Genomic DNA, 15,834 nt, shown 5'->3' on the forward strand with positions numbered 1-15,834 from the left:
GATAGAAATGGTGTCCCTGGCCTCTGTTTGTCAGAGGCTGGAGAAGGATGGCTGGAGACAAATCATTTATTCATTGTCTTTGGTCCACCCTCTGTGGGGCACCTGGTGCTGGCCACTGTCGGCAGACAGGCTACTGGGCTAGATGGACCTTTGGTCTGACCCAGTACGGCCATTCTTATGTTCTTATGTAGTATGCTTCTTTTTAATAAAATGGGCTTGAATCCTGAAATTTACTCACTTTGACTCCATTGGTATTCAAATCAAACTTCTGTTGACATACATAGCAGTTTTGACTGAGACTTTGTGATGGAGTTCATTTGCTTAACCCATAATATGGAGTAGATGAAAGGATTATGAAGAGAGGTATGAGAAGAGAGATGGCTGAAAGACTTGCAGAAATAAATGCATTCTGAGTTGGAGGAAGGTGACTTTGCAAGATCAAGTAGATCAAGTAATCTAGGAAGAAGCATGGAAACAAGTGATAGCAGATTAGAGGTGGTTCTTCGCTTTGTCTACGCATATTCCACTGTTGGTTTTTAAGATGAATTATTTTGGCCTCCAGTGTCTGTTGGCGCTATACGTCCACCTTATAAGGTTGTAGCGTCTTTAAACTATGGTCACCATAGATGCTTTTGTGTTTAAGGGAAGGGCACATCACAGCAGAGATGTCGGCTCATGTTCAGGAACAACCAAAGAATCAGGGAAGCTCAGCTACAACTTTTTCTGATGCAGAGATAAGTTCATCCTTCATCTGGTCCTGCCTTGAGGGCGGGGGGCTAGACTCGATGACCTCTTGAGGTCCCTTCCAGTCCTATGATTCTATGATCTGATCATACATATTGGTTTTCCAGAACAGAAACATCTGAGCACCTGCCATCTCTTCCACAGATGTTTCTCAGCACAAGCACATTAGAGACTTACTTACTTTCTCTAGTAAAACATTGGATGGCAGTGGGAAGAAGGAGCGTATAGGGAGAGAAGACTGAGATCTCCTTCTCTGAGTCCTTCCACTTTTAAAGCCCAGGAATCTTCCTGAGCACCAGAGGCCAAGGACAGCTCAAGACACAAAAGGGTTTGATTAAGAAAAAACAGAAAGCATATAAGGAGTGGAAGATGGGAGGGACCAGCAAAAAAAGCTACCTTATTGAGGTTAGAGCTTGTAGGGACAAAGTGAAAGAGGCTAAAAGTCATGTAGAGTTGGACCTTGCAAAGAGAATTAAAATCAATAGTAAAAGGTTTTATAGCCATATAAATAGGAAAAAAACAAAAAAAAAAGTGGGACCGCTAATTACTGAGGATGGAGTGGAGGTTAAGGATAATCTAGGCATGGCCCAATATCTAAACAAATACTTTGCTTCAATCTTTAATGAGGCTAACGAACAGCTTAGGGATAATGGTAACATAACAAATGGGAATAAGGATATGGAGGTAGATATTACCATATCCGAGGTAAATGCCAAACTTGAACGGCTTAATGGGAGTAAATTGGGGGGCCCAGATAATCTTCATCCAGGAATATTAAAGGAACTGGCACATGAAATTGAAAGTCCATTAGCAAAATTTTTTAATAAATCTCTAAACTCAGAGGTTGTACCATTTGACTGGAGAATTGCTAATATAGTTCCTATTTTTAAGAAAGGGAAAAAAAGCAACCCGGGTAACTATAGGCCTGTTAGTTTGACATCTGTAGTATTCAAGGTCTTGGAAAAATTTTTGAAGAAGTAGTTAGGGACATTGAGGTTAATGGCAATTGTGACAAATTACAACATGGTTTTACAAAAGGTAGATCGTGCCGAACTAACCTGATCTCCTTTTTTGATAAAGTAACAGATTTTTTAGATAAAGAAAATGCAGTGGATCTAATCTACTTTGATTTTAGTAAGGCATTTGATACTGTACCACATGGGGAATTAGTGGTTAAATTGGAAAAGATGGGGATCAATATGATAATTGAGAGGTGAATAAGCAACTGGTTAAAGGGGAGACTACAGCAGGTCATACTGAAAGGTGAACTGTCAGGTTGGAGGAAGGTTACTAGCGGAGTTCCTCAGGGATCAGTTTTGGGACCAATCTTATTTAATCTTTTTATTACTGACCTTGGCACCAAAAGTGGGCGTGTCCTAATAAAGTTTGCGGATGACACAAAGTTGGTAGGTATTGCCAATTCAGAAAAGATAGGGATATCATACAGGAAGATCTGGATGATCTTGTAAATTGGAGTGATAGCAATAGGATGAAATTTAATAATGAAAAATGTAATGTTATGCAGTTAGGGATTAACAACAAGAATTTTAGTTATAAGCTGGGGACACATCAGTTGGAAGTAACGGAAGAGGAGAAGGACCTCGGAGTCCTGGTTGATCATAGGATGACTATGAGCCGCCATTGTGACATGGCCGTGAAAAAGGCTAATATGTTCTTGGGATGCTATAGGCAAGGTATTTCCAGTAGGGATAAGGAGGTGTTAGTGCCGTTATACAAGGCATTGGTGAGACCTCATTTGGAATACTGTGTGCAGTTATGGTCTCCCATGTTTAATAAGGATGAATTCAAACTGGAACAGGTACAAAGAAGGGCCACTAGGATGATCCGAGGAATGGAAAACCTGTCTTATGAAAGGAGACTCAAGGAGCTTGGCTTGTTTACCTTAACCAAAAGAAGGCTGAGGGGAGACATGACTGCTCTCTTTAAATATATCAGAGGGATAAATACCAGGGAGGGAAAGGAATTATTTAAACTCAATACCAATGTGGACACAAGAACAAATGGATATAAGATGGCTATCAGGAAGCTTAGACTTGAAATTAAATGAAGGTTTCTAACCATTAGAGGAGTGAAGTTCTGGAACAGCCTTCCAAGGGAAGTAGTGGGTGCAAAAGACCTATCTGGCTTCAAGATTAAGCTAGATGGGTTTATGAAGGGGATGGTTTGATGAGATAACATGATCTTGGTAACTAATTGACCTTTCACTATCAGTGGTAAATAGGCTAATGGAGGGATGATAGGAGTTACTATAGAGAACTTTTCCTGGGTATCTGTCTGGTAAGTCTTGCCCACATGCTCAGGGTTCAGCTGATCGCCATATCTGGGGTTGAGAAGGAATTTTCCTCCGGGGTAGATTGGCAGAGGCCCTGGACGTTTTTCACCTTCCTCTGTAGCATGGGGCACGGATCACTGCTGGAGGATTCTCTGCATCTTGGGGTCTTTAAATCATTTGAGGACTTCAATATCTGAGATATAGGTGAGAGGATTATTCCAGGAGATTCTGTGGATTGTGCAGGGGGTCAGACTAGATGATCATAATAGTCCTTTCTGACCTGAAAGTCTATGGGCCTATGAGTCTGAGTGCTCAGACACCATTCATGATCTCTAACCCCTCATCTCTGGCACTGCAGAGACCACCTGGTAATGACTGCTCTGTGCTAAGACTTCTGGTACTGAAGTCCCCAGTATTGACTCTCTTTGCAGTATCTACTCAGTACTTGACAGCTTGCTTATCATAAGCACGGTCATATTCAGTACCAAAGATTTACTTAGCATCCAAAGATTTAATTCTTCTTAGCAGTGGGCTCCCCATTGTTAGCAGTGGTACAGTCACTCTGCCACTACTGGCAACTGTCCCAACTGTGGCACCCAGTGCATCCTCTGCAAACTAAAACACATTCTGTGGTGGCTCCAAGCATACCTACTGGTACTGTTCTGCCTCTTAAAGAGGAGTATTCTTTTTCCTTTCTAGCTCTGATGGCAGCAGAGACCTAGCTTCACTAGCTAGATCATTTAGGTCAAGGTATTTGTGCCCATTCACCCCAGGAGAGGATCTAGAGCTGACTCCTATTACCATAAGCATTGGTATAGACACCACTCCATGGTGCCTTCTGCCTTGGCTTACCAAGGCCCCTTATGCTTATAAGTATCCCTGGCCATATTGAGGGTTTGTGCCGAATACCTTGAACAAGATTTGAATCAGCTGCCCAATCCAGGGCTAGACCCTTCCATTATGCACCTCAAAAGGAGCATATACCAACAGCCAATCTTATGCTTTCATCACCCAATCTCACTGTTTGAACTTCAGATGAGGTAATTGCCCCCAGATGAGAGGTGATCTCACTTGCTATGTGGAGGTCCTGTGGTTCCATTCACCACTGACCCCCCATGTGCAAGTACAAGTTACAGTTGAGAACTTCCCATTTAAAGGGTGTGATGTCTTCAACACTAAAGACTCACAAGGCCTTGCATTTCCTAAGGACTCACACAGACAATACCAAGATCCTAAAGGGATTTATACTCTTGCTCCCAGATGAAAACATTGCAATGTCAATTTGACCCACAATAGAAGCAGCCTGAACCAGCAAGGAAACCTCAGAAGTTTCCCAAAGTGAAATCTCCTGTTTGACTTGCAGTGGTGACTCACTAGCCTCTATCAACATCAAGACAGAATATTTTCCTCTGTCTGGAAAATGTTTGTTTCAATTTTGTGGGTCATGTAAATAATAGAGGTGATGTTGCAAAGTGACTCACCAGCTAGCGCATTTCCTTTGCTAGTGCACTGCAGGGATTTCTTTCTCTCTTTAGTCCTGCCCATGTGTTACCAGATTGATTGGTGGTCTTTGTTGTGTAGATTGGCTGTCTGACATTTGATCTCAGCCTTTTTGTAGTAAACTCAGATTTTCATCTGTAGTCCCAGGACCTCACACTATGTCAACAGCCCAGGTCCAGGCCCAGTAGTTCTTGCACCTTTTGTTTGATGTTTCATAGGTTGACTGGCCCCTTAAGGCATTTTAAGCTTAGTTTTGCCAGTGATAAGAAGGCTGTCTCCCTGCTGAGTAGGATGACAAAGCAGACGAGGTTTTTTTCGGCATCCCTGTAAACCTCATTCTACGAGGAACAAGGGCTGTTCTGAAAGAGGGTTTTTTTCTGGCATTTGGCCCCTTGTAGGTGGGCCAAATATTGGAAAAGTCTCTTTCAGAAGAAAAGCAGAAAAAGATATGCAAATTGTGAACCGTGATTTGCGTATATTTTTTCGACTTCTCTTTATAATGTAGACATGGTCTTAATCCCAGCTACAGGGGATCAGAGAGAGGACTGTTTAAACAGATCTGTGAACTCAGTCTAAGGGGAGAGAGGAGCAATGAGAGTTCCTGCTCTGAGAGGCTGGAAAGAACCTCAGAGGTTCTTGTAAGAAGACCTCTGAGGTCCATGGACTCTGGCAAAGTCCATGGGAAAATGAGGCATTGGTGGAATCCTTCTGGGGAAAAAACAACATAGAAGGAATTTTGCAGGGGCTTTGGGTAGGCGCAAAAGCAGAAAATTTTAAAATAGCACAAGAGGGACAGAAGGATTATTTGTCTGGGTGTATTTGGTCTTATGGTTGAACCTTTGTTGTCAGAGGAGATAGAACTTTTAAGTTATGTGGCTGGTTGGTGAAAATCCAGACAGAGATCCCCATGGGGTCAAGGAAGTGGCCTCCAAAAGGTGTTAGAGATGAAGTCTGCTAAAGTGTAGTAACCTGGCACCCAGGGAGTGCTACAACAATAAGAGCAAGTGCTTACAATGGTCTTCACACTACAGCCCCACTAAAACAAAAGACAGAACTATGTAGCACTTTAAAGACTAACAAGATGGCTTACTAGGTGATGAGCTTTCATGGCCAAACCCACTTCCTCAGATCAATATGTGGAAGAAAATCAGCACAACCATATATACCAAAGTGATACAATCAAAAAAAATGAACACGTGAAATTGACAAATCAAATTTTAGAACAGAGTGGGGGTGAGGGGGGAAGGTTAGTTTCTGTGAGGTAATGACATAGGGGTGATAATAGGGGAAGTTTCTGTGAGGTAATGACATTAGGGGTGATAATTGGGGAAGCTATCTTTGTAATGGGTGAAATGATTAGAGTCTTTGTTTAAACCCATACATAAAGTGTCAAATTTAAGCACGAATGACAATTCTGAAGCTTCTCGTTGAAGTCTGGAGTTCAAGTCTCTTTGAAACAATATGCATGTTTTAAGGTCTTTGAGGGAATGGGCAGTCTGGCTGAAATGGCAGGCAACTGCTTTCTCTTTGTGAGAGAGTCTTATGTCTGTTTTGTGTGCATTGATTCTTTGGCAAAGTGTCTGAGAAGTTTGTCCAATGTACATAGCAGACGGACACTTTAGGCACATGGTGGCATAAATTATATTTCTGGATGAACAGGAATATGTGTTCTTGATCTTATAACTCACTTGGTTAGGTCCAATAATGGTGTCAGCAGAGTAAATATGTGGACAAAGCTGGCACCGGGGTTTGTTGCAAGGGAAAGTTCCCAGCACCTCAAATTCTTAGGTGCCTGTGACGGGGCGAGGCAGCCCCGCACTGAACCTACAGGGCCCCCACAGCCCTACCGAGCATGCCCGGGCTGCAGCAGGGCTATAAAAGCCTGGGCCAGGACTCAGTATGGGGAGACAGCCGAAGGAGAAGGACTGGAGAAGGGAGCTCTCCCTCAGCGGTTGCCAGGGACTCCGGGAGAGGCCGGAAGGAAGGCGGAGGTGAGTTGGTGCCACCCGGAGACTGCCTGCCGAGGGGACGCCGGCCTGGAGATCGCAGCCAGCTGGGCAAGTCCAGGGGAAGGAAGCCCAGGAATCCAGGTAGGAAGTGGCCCAGGGCAGGAGCGGGAGCCGCCCCTCCTGGCCCGAGAACCTCGGCGCATTTCGGCTGGATAGCCCCACCGAGGGAGTGACCCGGTACCTGGTCGCTCACAGGGCCCTGGGCTGGGACCCGGTGGAGTAGGGTGGGCCCGGGTCCCCCTACCTGGGGTGTGCCCCCGCTACAACGATAAACTGCTTTGTGGACTCGGCCTTGCTTAAAGGGCCAGTTATAAACTGCTTTGTGGACTCAGGCCGGAGGGCCTTAGCCCTGCTTAAAGGGCCAGCTGTAAACTGTCTTACAAGGGTGTTGGGGACCCAGGCAGGTGGGGCCCACCACTGTGCCCTCCTGGACGCCAGGGTGGTGAGAGCACTCTTCCGCAGAACCAGGTTTCTGTCCATAGTGGAGCTGGTCTCCGAGTTAACCTGGTTCCCCATCACGACCACCCGGGTCTGCTCGAGGCTGCTGGGACATATGATGGCATGTACGTATGTGGTACACATGGCAGCACGTATGCTCGAATGAAGCTCAGGCCTCTTCAAGCCTGGTTGGCAAGTGCATTCAACCAGTCCAGGGGTCTCTGGGACATGGTTTTCACAGTGCCTCCAGAGGTAATAGCTTCCTTACAATGGTGGACCCAGGAGGCGGTGGTGTGCAGCGGGGTTCCGTTCACTGCACCTCCTACCTCGCTTACACTGGTCACAGATGCTTCAGACCTGGGTTGGGGAGCACACCTGGCTGTCACAGAACCCAGGGTTTGTGGTCCCCTGCAGAGTGGGCTCTGCACATAAATGTCCGGGAGCTCAGGGCAGTCAGGAGAGCCTGCGAGACTTTCCTGTCGAAGCTCTCTCGCCGCTCTGTCCTAGTCCGCCTGGACAACACGGCAGCTGTGTTTTACCTCAACAGGCAGGGGGGAGCCCGGTCGCCTCCCCTCTGCTGTGAGGCTCTATGCCTCTGGGACCTGTGCATAGCGCACAACATAGTTTTGCAGGCAGAGTACCTGGCAGGGTGCAAAACTTGCTGGCCGATGCTCTGAGCAGGTCCTTGGGAGCCACAAATGGTCTCTCAAGGATTCGGCCCTTCGTCAGGTCTTCCACAGGTGGGGTTGTCCCCTAGTAGACCTGTTTGCCTCGGCACGCAACACCAAGTGCTGGAGTTACTGCTCCCTGTTGGGGCTGGGGGAACACTCCAGGGGGGATTCCATGACTGTGCCATGGCCGGTGGGCATCCTCTATGCTTTCCCTCCATTTCCCCTAATTCCCAGGGTTCTGACCAGGGTCAAGACCTTCAGGTCCACGGTCATCCTGATTGCCCCTCGGTGGCCCAGGCAGTTCTGGTTCCCTATCCTAGTGGATATGCTCAGCGAGGAGCTTATAATGCTCCCGACAGTTCAGGATCTCCTGACCCAGCCTTGGGACGGGGGCCTCATGGTTCACCCGAATCTCAGCTCTCTCCACCTGATGGCCTGGTTTATCCGTGGCTGACCCAACCGGAAAGGGAATGTTCCCAGGAGGTACAGATGGTGCTCCTAAGCAGTAGGAAATCATCTACCAGGTGGTCATACTCAGCCAAGTGGCGGCGGTTCTCGTCTTGGGTGTCCAGAAGGGGAGTGCACCCATCCTGTGCACCTGTCCCGTCCATTCTGGACTACCTTTTTGAGCTTAGATCCGGTGGCCTCTCTGCCTCCTCTATCAAAGTCCATGTGGCATCTCTCTCCGCCTTCCATGTTGGTTCGTCAGGAGTCTCTCTGTTTTCTGACCTTGTGGTCAAAAGGTTCCTTAAGGGTTTGGACAAGTTGTATCCCTCAGTTAGACCCCCTCTCCCCGCTTGGGACCTTAACCTCGTCTTGTCTAGACTTGTGGCCCCCCCACTTTGAGCCGCTGGCCATGTGTTCTTTGAAGCACCTCTCTATGAAAGTTACATTCATTGTGGCCATTATGTCAGCACACAGGGTCTCTGAGCCGAGGGCGTTAACTGTAAACCCACCCTACCTAGTGTTCTCAGACAATAATGTGAGGCTCCGCCCTCATCCGACCTTTCTCCCCAAGGTGGTATCACCGTTCCATTTGTCCCAAGAAATTTACCTTCCAGTTTTCTTTCCAAAGCCCCATGCCTCCCTTAAGGAGCAAGTACTCCATTCCCTGGATGCTAGACGTGCGCTAGCTTTTTATATTGATAGGACTAAACCCTTTCACAAATCTACACAATTGTTTATTGCTGTCACTGACAGAATGAAAGGGCTCCCCATATCGACCCAGAGATTGTCCAGTTGGGTCGCAAGGTGTATCAGGGAGTGTTATGCCTTGGCCAGTGAGGTCCCGCCCCGGGTTATAGCACATTTCACCAGGGCGCAGGTGTCCTCTGTAGCTTTTGGGGCACATGTTCCAATCACTGAAATCTGCAGGGCGGCCACGTGGCTGTCGCTCCATACCTTTATGGTGCACTATGCGCTGGCACAGCAGGCTAGAGAGGACGCAGGGTTGGGATCTGCGGTCCTCAGCTCCGTATTGTAAATGTTTGTTTTATCTGTACCACATTGCACTTTTCTACAGTTTTTTTGCATTTGGTTAGTTGAATAAATTTTTTGGGGTTGTTCAACTTTCATAAACTTCTCTTTCTAAGTGCTCTGACCCCTCCTCCTGGAAGTGGGGTTGGCTTGGAAGTCACCGAATTCGAATGGACATGAGCAACCATTTGTAGAAGAAAAGAATGGTTACTTACCTGTAACAGTTGTTCTTTGAGATGTGTTGCTCATGTCCATTCGATTGCCCCCCCCCATCTCCCCTTCGTCGGAGCGTCCAGAAAGAAGGAACTGAGGTGGGGGAGCCCCGCCATGGCGGCACCATTCCAGGGGGTGCCCTGCCGGTGCTACGAGTACCGCTAGGGAAAATGCTCCAGAAGATGTGGTGCACGCAGTGAGCACACCTAGTTCGAATGGACATGAGCAACACATCTCGAAGAACAACAGTTACAGGTAAGTAACGGTTCTTTTTGCCTTGGTATCAAGTTCTTGTCCCAGTTAACAAAGCAAAGGAGACTAAACTAACAGAAATGAGTTACAGGAACAGCTCCTCTGTCTAGCCAAGATCCTTTTGCTCTCTGTGCTCATAGGGAACCTAGGCTAAGGTAGCTTGTCTCTTTCTTATGCTCTTTTGTGGGAGCTGAGGATTAGAGGTCTGTTTACCTCAAGCTTCTGAATTGGGTTTGTTTTTTTAAGGCTCCTCTTCAAGGCTCCCTTTACCTAAACCTGCTTTTTCACTGCTCCTTGCTGGTGCAGGGTTTATGCATCAATCCAGTTGCAGACCTTCCTCTACCCTTCCTCCCTCACCTTTCCTTTCCTCATTCAAGTATCCTTCTTATGACAGCATGGAATTTCAAGAGGTGCATTCACTTCTCACTCTTGCAGCAGTTGTGGAAATGTCTCAAGACTACAGGGGAAGGGATTTTAATCTCATTTTTATATTTCTATAAAAAAAGTTTACTCTGGTCCCAAGGCAATCAAACCCTTTATTCAAAAGCTCAAGTTCAGAATAGTGTCTCTTGCCTCTACCTCATCTCTAGATCAGATCAGTTAGTACATTGCTCTTGATCTTCAAGATGCCTATTTTCATATCACGATTCACCCAGCCCTCTGAACATATACAAGGTCCAAGTGGACAGTTGCCATAACTAGAGTACATACAGCGTCACCCAGAATTTTCACGGAATGTCATGTGTTAGTGACAACTTTCCTCAGAAATCTAGAAATTAGTGTCCCCATGCCTGGATGACTGGATTATTCAGAGGAAATTATGCCAACAAATTGCAAATGCCAGTCAGCAAACTTCATGTATGTTTTGCCTGAGAATAGACAAAGACAAATCAATACTGACTGAGAAAAATAGATTTCATAGACTGTACTCCACAACAGTAGTGGCTTATTTACCATCAGATTCCAAGCCATTCTAGACCTATGTTACCATCTCATACCAGGACATCAGTAAGAACTTGCTTCAGACTGCTAGACCACGTGGCTTCCGGAATCTTCATGGTGTGGCATGCCAGATTTCCCCAGCAATGCATGCAGGGATGATTGAAGTCTATATATCAGCCAGACAAACATCAAATGGACATGCCACACACATTCCACGAGTCCTGCCATCATTTAAAATGGTGGATGAACCCAATAAGCTTCTGTAGTGGGATTCTGGTCTCCCTCCTGTTCCATCAAAGACCGGTGATGGATGCCTCCATCTTTGTATCAAGAGCCCTTCTGGTTGACTACATATACAGGGTTTATGGACTTCTCAGCAAAAGAGGTCTCCACATAAATTTCCTGGAATTAAGAACCACTTGACAAGAATGGTCTGTTTTTTCCTTTCAATCCTCAAGAGTCTTATAAAAGTCATGAAAGACAATATTTTATATAAACTAGCAATTGTGGAGCAAGATCCACTGATTATATCTGTGACGGGGCGCGCCGCCCCCACACCCCGTCCGGCGGCCCGCCCCGCACTCAGCCCGCGATCGCGCTGTCCCTCCTGGGCGCCACCCAGGGAGCGCGGCGGCACTGCGAGGCCTGTTCCCTGGCCGCGGCCCGGATAACGGGCGGCGCGGCGGAGGCGGGGCTACGTCCGGACAGCAACGTAGGGCGGGGGTGGAGCCTCGGCGACGTGACGGCTGACGTCACCGGGCACGCGCGCACGGCGGGGGCGGAGCCTGGTGACGTGGCGCATTGCGTCACCCGGGCCGGACGCCGGCGGGGAATTCAAAAGGGGGAGGGAGCAGAAGGAAAGGGGGAGAGCACGGAGGAGCAAGGAGGAGAGGAGGGAGACGGAGAGCGAGTGAAGGAGGAAGGAGCGGACAAGGAGGAGAGAGCGGAGGCGGGAGAAAGAGCGGAGGAGGAGAGGAGAGGGGAACAGAGGAGGAAGGAGGCACAGGGCACTGGAGGAGAGGCACGCAGCACGAGGAGGAGGGGAGCGGAGGAGCACAAGCGGTGAGAGGGACGTCAAAAGGGGGGCAAACAGATTCACGGCGGGGAGCAGGACGGGCTCCCGCGTTACAATATCAAAAACCTTCACTACTTTGGAACTCCCTCAGTTACTAGGAAATCACCACAAGGGAATGCATCTATCAGGAATACACACAACATGATCACATATTGCCTCAGCAGACAGTGTAGACAACCACAAGTACTCCACAGAGGACAATGTGATTTGAAATAAATGATGTTCTCTTCATCCTTTTGCTACCAGAGAGAACAGGAATTATCGTCACTTCTTCTCCAGATGAGGGTCATAGCCTGGGATCTATTTCAGAAGAATTTCTGATCCCATTCTACATATTCTCCCAAATTCCATTAAAACTAAGAATTTTCAGGAAGCTCAAGCTGGACTCAGTCAAGATAATCACTGTTCCCAAGCAGTTTTGGTACTCAAAAACCTCTCCATCTAAATGCTGATATGCTTACTTTTACTGTCAAACCTAATTTTCAGAATTTTAGCCAAATCCTGCCTACCAATCCACTATTTTGCGGCACGGATGTTAGGTGGTTGACATCATCGGCACTTGTTTGTTGGAAGCCCCAAATAACCTCTTCTATAGTATAAACGATTTTGCAAGGCAATCATGTTCTGCTAAGTGAAAGATTTATAAAATGGGCCTGTCGGGGTTAATTTTCACCTTTCAGGACTCAGATTTTAGACTACCTTCTGGAATTAAAAAGTTCAGGACTATTGGTGAGCTTATTAAGAGTTTGTCTTGCAGCTATTTCAGTGCTCCACCTTCCAGTTGATGGAAATGTTTAATTCTATCACCGCTTCATGACTAGGTTCTTAAAGTGGCTTATGAGGGTCTACCCTTAAAGAACCTATCCTTCTCTGGAATGTAAATATAGTCTTAGCAGGGCTGATGGAATCTCCATCTGAACTTACAGCCACTTGCTCCCTGCTTCATCTTCCTGTTAAATCTAATTTCCAGGTAGCAGTAATATCAAGTAAGAGGATGGGGGGGAATTGCAAGTTGTAATGGCAGGCCATCATGTACAGCTTTTCATAAGGATAAGACATCATTAGGACTTCACCCAAAAATTCTACCAACAGTGATCTGTGATTTCCATTTAAGTCAGGTTATTCACCTTCCAATATTCTTTACAAAACTATATTTGAAAAAAGGTAAGGTGAAACTGTATGCATTAAGTGGCCTCTTATTCTACATAGATAGATCTAGGTTACTCGGCCAGACTATACATAGAGCATAGAGATAGAGTTAAGAACCATGTCTTTTCTGCTCCAAAACCCTCAAACTGGAATTTGGTCTGTATCAAACCTGGCTATGAGTTGGCTTCTGTAATCCCACCATTAAGGGTCATAGCCTACTCAGAGCACAAGCAACTTCTGTTGCCTCTCTGAGCAACAGACCAATCATAGACATCAGTTCACATGATTATCAGTTCACATTCACCCAACCCTGTTCTGTCATGGAGGCATTGAACTCTGATGCAGACTTTGGCAGAGCTCTACTACAGTCATTATTTAGGTTGTATCCTACCTTTTAGAATTTAGATCACTCCTGAGTCACTAGCAATGGAATATCTACAGTAAAATTCCAATAGTCCAGCATCCAATAGTCTGGCACTCCTGATAGTCCAGCATCAAAATGTCAAGAGCCTAGTGAGTGAGCTTCAGCAAAAAATGAGTCACAAGGTAACAGCAGCAGCAGCTGCTGAACTGAGCAAAAAGGGTAGAAAAGGCTTTAAAAAACTAAAACATTGCAGTATACTGTATACAGTATGTACAATAAAAAGGGTTAAGAACACTTTATATACAGTATATAATGTATACAGTGTATATATATAACCATTTTATAGTACCTCCTGATAGTCCAGCATATCTGATAATCCGGCATCACCTAAATCCCATAGGTTCCGGATTATCGGAAGTCTACTGTATAAAGAAACAATTGCTTACCCTACTGTAGCTGTGGGTTTTCAATATGTGCCCATATACATAATTAGATTAAAAACACTCCACAGTCTGCCTCAACTTCACCTCCATACTCTGTGCTATTCAGTCTGTGAACATCAAGATTCCATGGGGCAAAGGATCTGAGGTGGCTGGGGCAGCTCCATTCTTCACTCACTCAGAGGCCATAAAATCACAAAGTGTACAGGCCTCCAGCAGACATTGCTGGCCAAAAGCATCCATCTAGAGTGCTCTTGATGCATGTGCTCAAAAAGTGAAATGTATATGGACAACACATCTTGAAGAACCACCACTAATGTAGGGTGAATAACCTTTTATTTCATAAGGTAGCAAAGTCTGAAACTTCTCCCACAACTAAAACAAAACTACTTCTTTACAATTTTTTCTTTTTAAAAATTTCTGTTTTCTGTTCTGTCCAAAAACCAGGAAATGAGGAAAAATGGAAATCTCATGACCATGATCATTAATATCACAGCATTACAGAGTCAGATGATATACTGGAATGCCAAGAAAAGCCAGTTTTATTAAGATTTGCACATTTTTTTCAGAGTTTGTGGTAGCAAGAACATCATCTGAATCTTTTTGCAGTTTGTTAGTTACTAAATTCAATGAAATCACAACAGAGTTTCAATACATACTGAGACCCAGGGCTGGATTAAGCAGGGGGCTAGCCGGGCAGCCGCCCGGGGTGCCAACCTATGGGGGGTGCCTGTTTGAAGTGGTAAGTGGTGCCACGCGCCTGGGGACGGGGCCGCGCATGCGCCGCACACCCGCTGCCCAGAGCGCAAGTATGGCTCGGCCCAGTACTGCTGAGACCTCTGATATGTCTATTGTAGTTCTTCCAAGCTTTCATTTCAAACACTGATACTGGTCAAACTCAGCTGAGGAAAAACCCAATCCCATGAAAGTGAATGGTAAAAATGACTTCTATGGGGTCAGGCACTCAGGGTTTCATGACAAACTCAATGCATACATCTTTCACTCTTTTTAGTTACACCCTTCCTTCTCTTTTTATCTCTCTGCTGAATGATTACCTCATCCCATTAAAATCCCTTCTGAGCCTTTCAACAATAACCTTTCAAAACAAGATGTGGTTAGTTAAAATCAAGAAAGAAATCTTCACCACTTAAAGTCTGGACTTTGATATGATCAGATGCGTTGAGCACAAACGGTGTTCAATAAATAATAATCATAGCTGAGTCTACGTTCCTAAAAAGTCTACAGATCCTTAAAATGAGTTCTAGTCTCAATTTCAAATAAAATATGGGTCTTGTTTATGGTTTCATATAAAACTATATGGCACTGATTGATTTAGAAAGTCAACATCTGCACCTGCTTGTGGTTTTCCAAACATTGTATACAAACAGGTAGAAATTGGCAGTTTCATCTTAGCTTCATTTTTTATTTTGGGGTTTAAGAACCAATATTCAAATAAGTCTCAGAATAAAATGCATCAAAACCAAACACAATGTTTTGATGAATCCCTGTAAACCAAGATGTCGCACACTGATATCTTAGCCAGATCTTAGAGTCCTTACTCAGTTCTCATTCATCTATAAGTTACATTGAAGGTTCTTTATTGAAATGATCAATAGAAGACTGCATTTCCAAGCCTGCAGTCAATCCTTTGAAGTCTGTGGGTGTTCTTCCAGAGTGAAGAGTATAAAATTTGGCCTTCTATGATTGTACCAAAAGATATTTTTACAAAACAAGTGTGATATTAATTGTGAAATCTGCATTCAGATGGTCTTTTTCCTTTCATTGCTACATCAATCTTGATTTTATTTTATTTGTAGGAATTTATTTAGGAGTTACCGATTCTGGATTTATATCTCGAGATACAGTGTGGTTCAATACGACAAAAAGCCTGTGTAGTGTCCTAGACTATGGTAATTCCTTTTTGTCAATAATTTAACAAACAGTTTTCTTGGGACATTATTACACAGTCATGTGACAGATTCCAGAGTGCATTTGGGCTGAGGTTGACAGAACTCTGCTGGTGGGATACCCTGACCTAATTCTAGACACATTTGCTCCCCTTGAGATCAGTAGAGATCATCTTGAATTACATGAAAATTTAGTTCATGTGTATAGAATTGTCAATAATAAAGCTAAAAATTTATAGATAATATTCTTTAATATTAAAATGTACAGATCCATAGGCATGCATAGAGAAGGAAGGGCTGCTTAGATCAGTGGCAAGAAATGGAACCTAATTTGAAACAGTCTTGGTACCTTGCTTGACAA

General features: G+C 45.1%; 1 protein-coding gene across 1 annotated transcript in view; it reads left to right on the top strand.

Annotated features, from left to right (window-relative positions):
* CATSPERB (catsper channel auxiliary subunit beta) overlaps window positions 1–15,834 on the top strand; it is a 140,935-nt gene that overhangs the window by 23,320 nt on the left and 101,781 nt on the right. The window contains exon 8 of the mRNA XM_089778257.1: window positions 15,384–15,476. Coding sequence (XP_089634383.1) covers window positions 15,384–15,476 — 93 coding nt within the window. The remainder of the gene's footprint in view (window positions 1–15,383; window positions 15,477–15,834) is intronic.

This window comes from Pelodiscus sinensis, chromosome 5 (assembly GCF_052426305.1).
Source record: "Pelodiscus sinensis isolate ZL-2025 chromosome 5, ASM5242630v1, whole genome shotgun sequence".
Taxonomy (NCBI): domain Eukaryota; kingdom Metazoa; phylum Chordata; order Testudines; family Trionychidae; genus Pelodiscus; species Pelodiscus sinensis.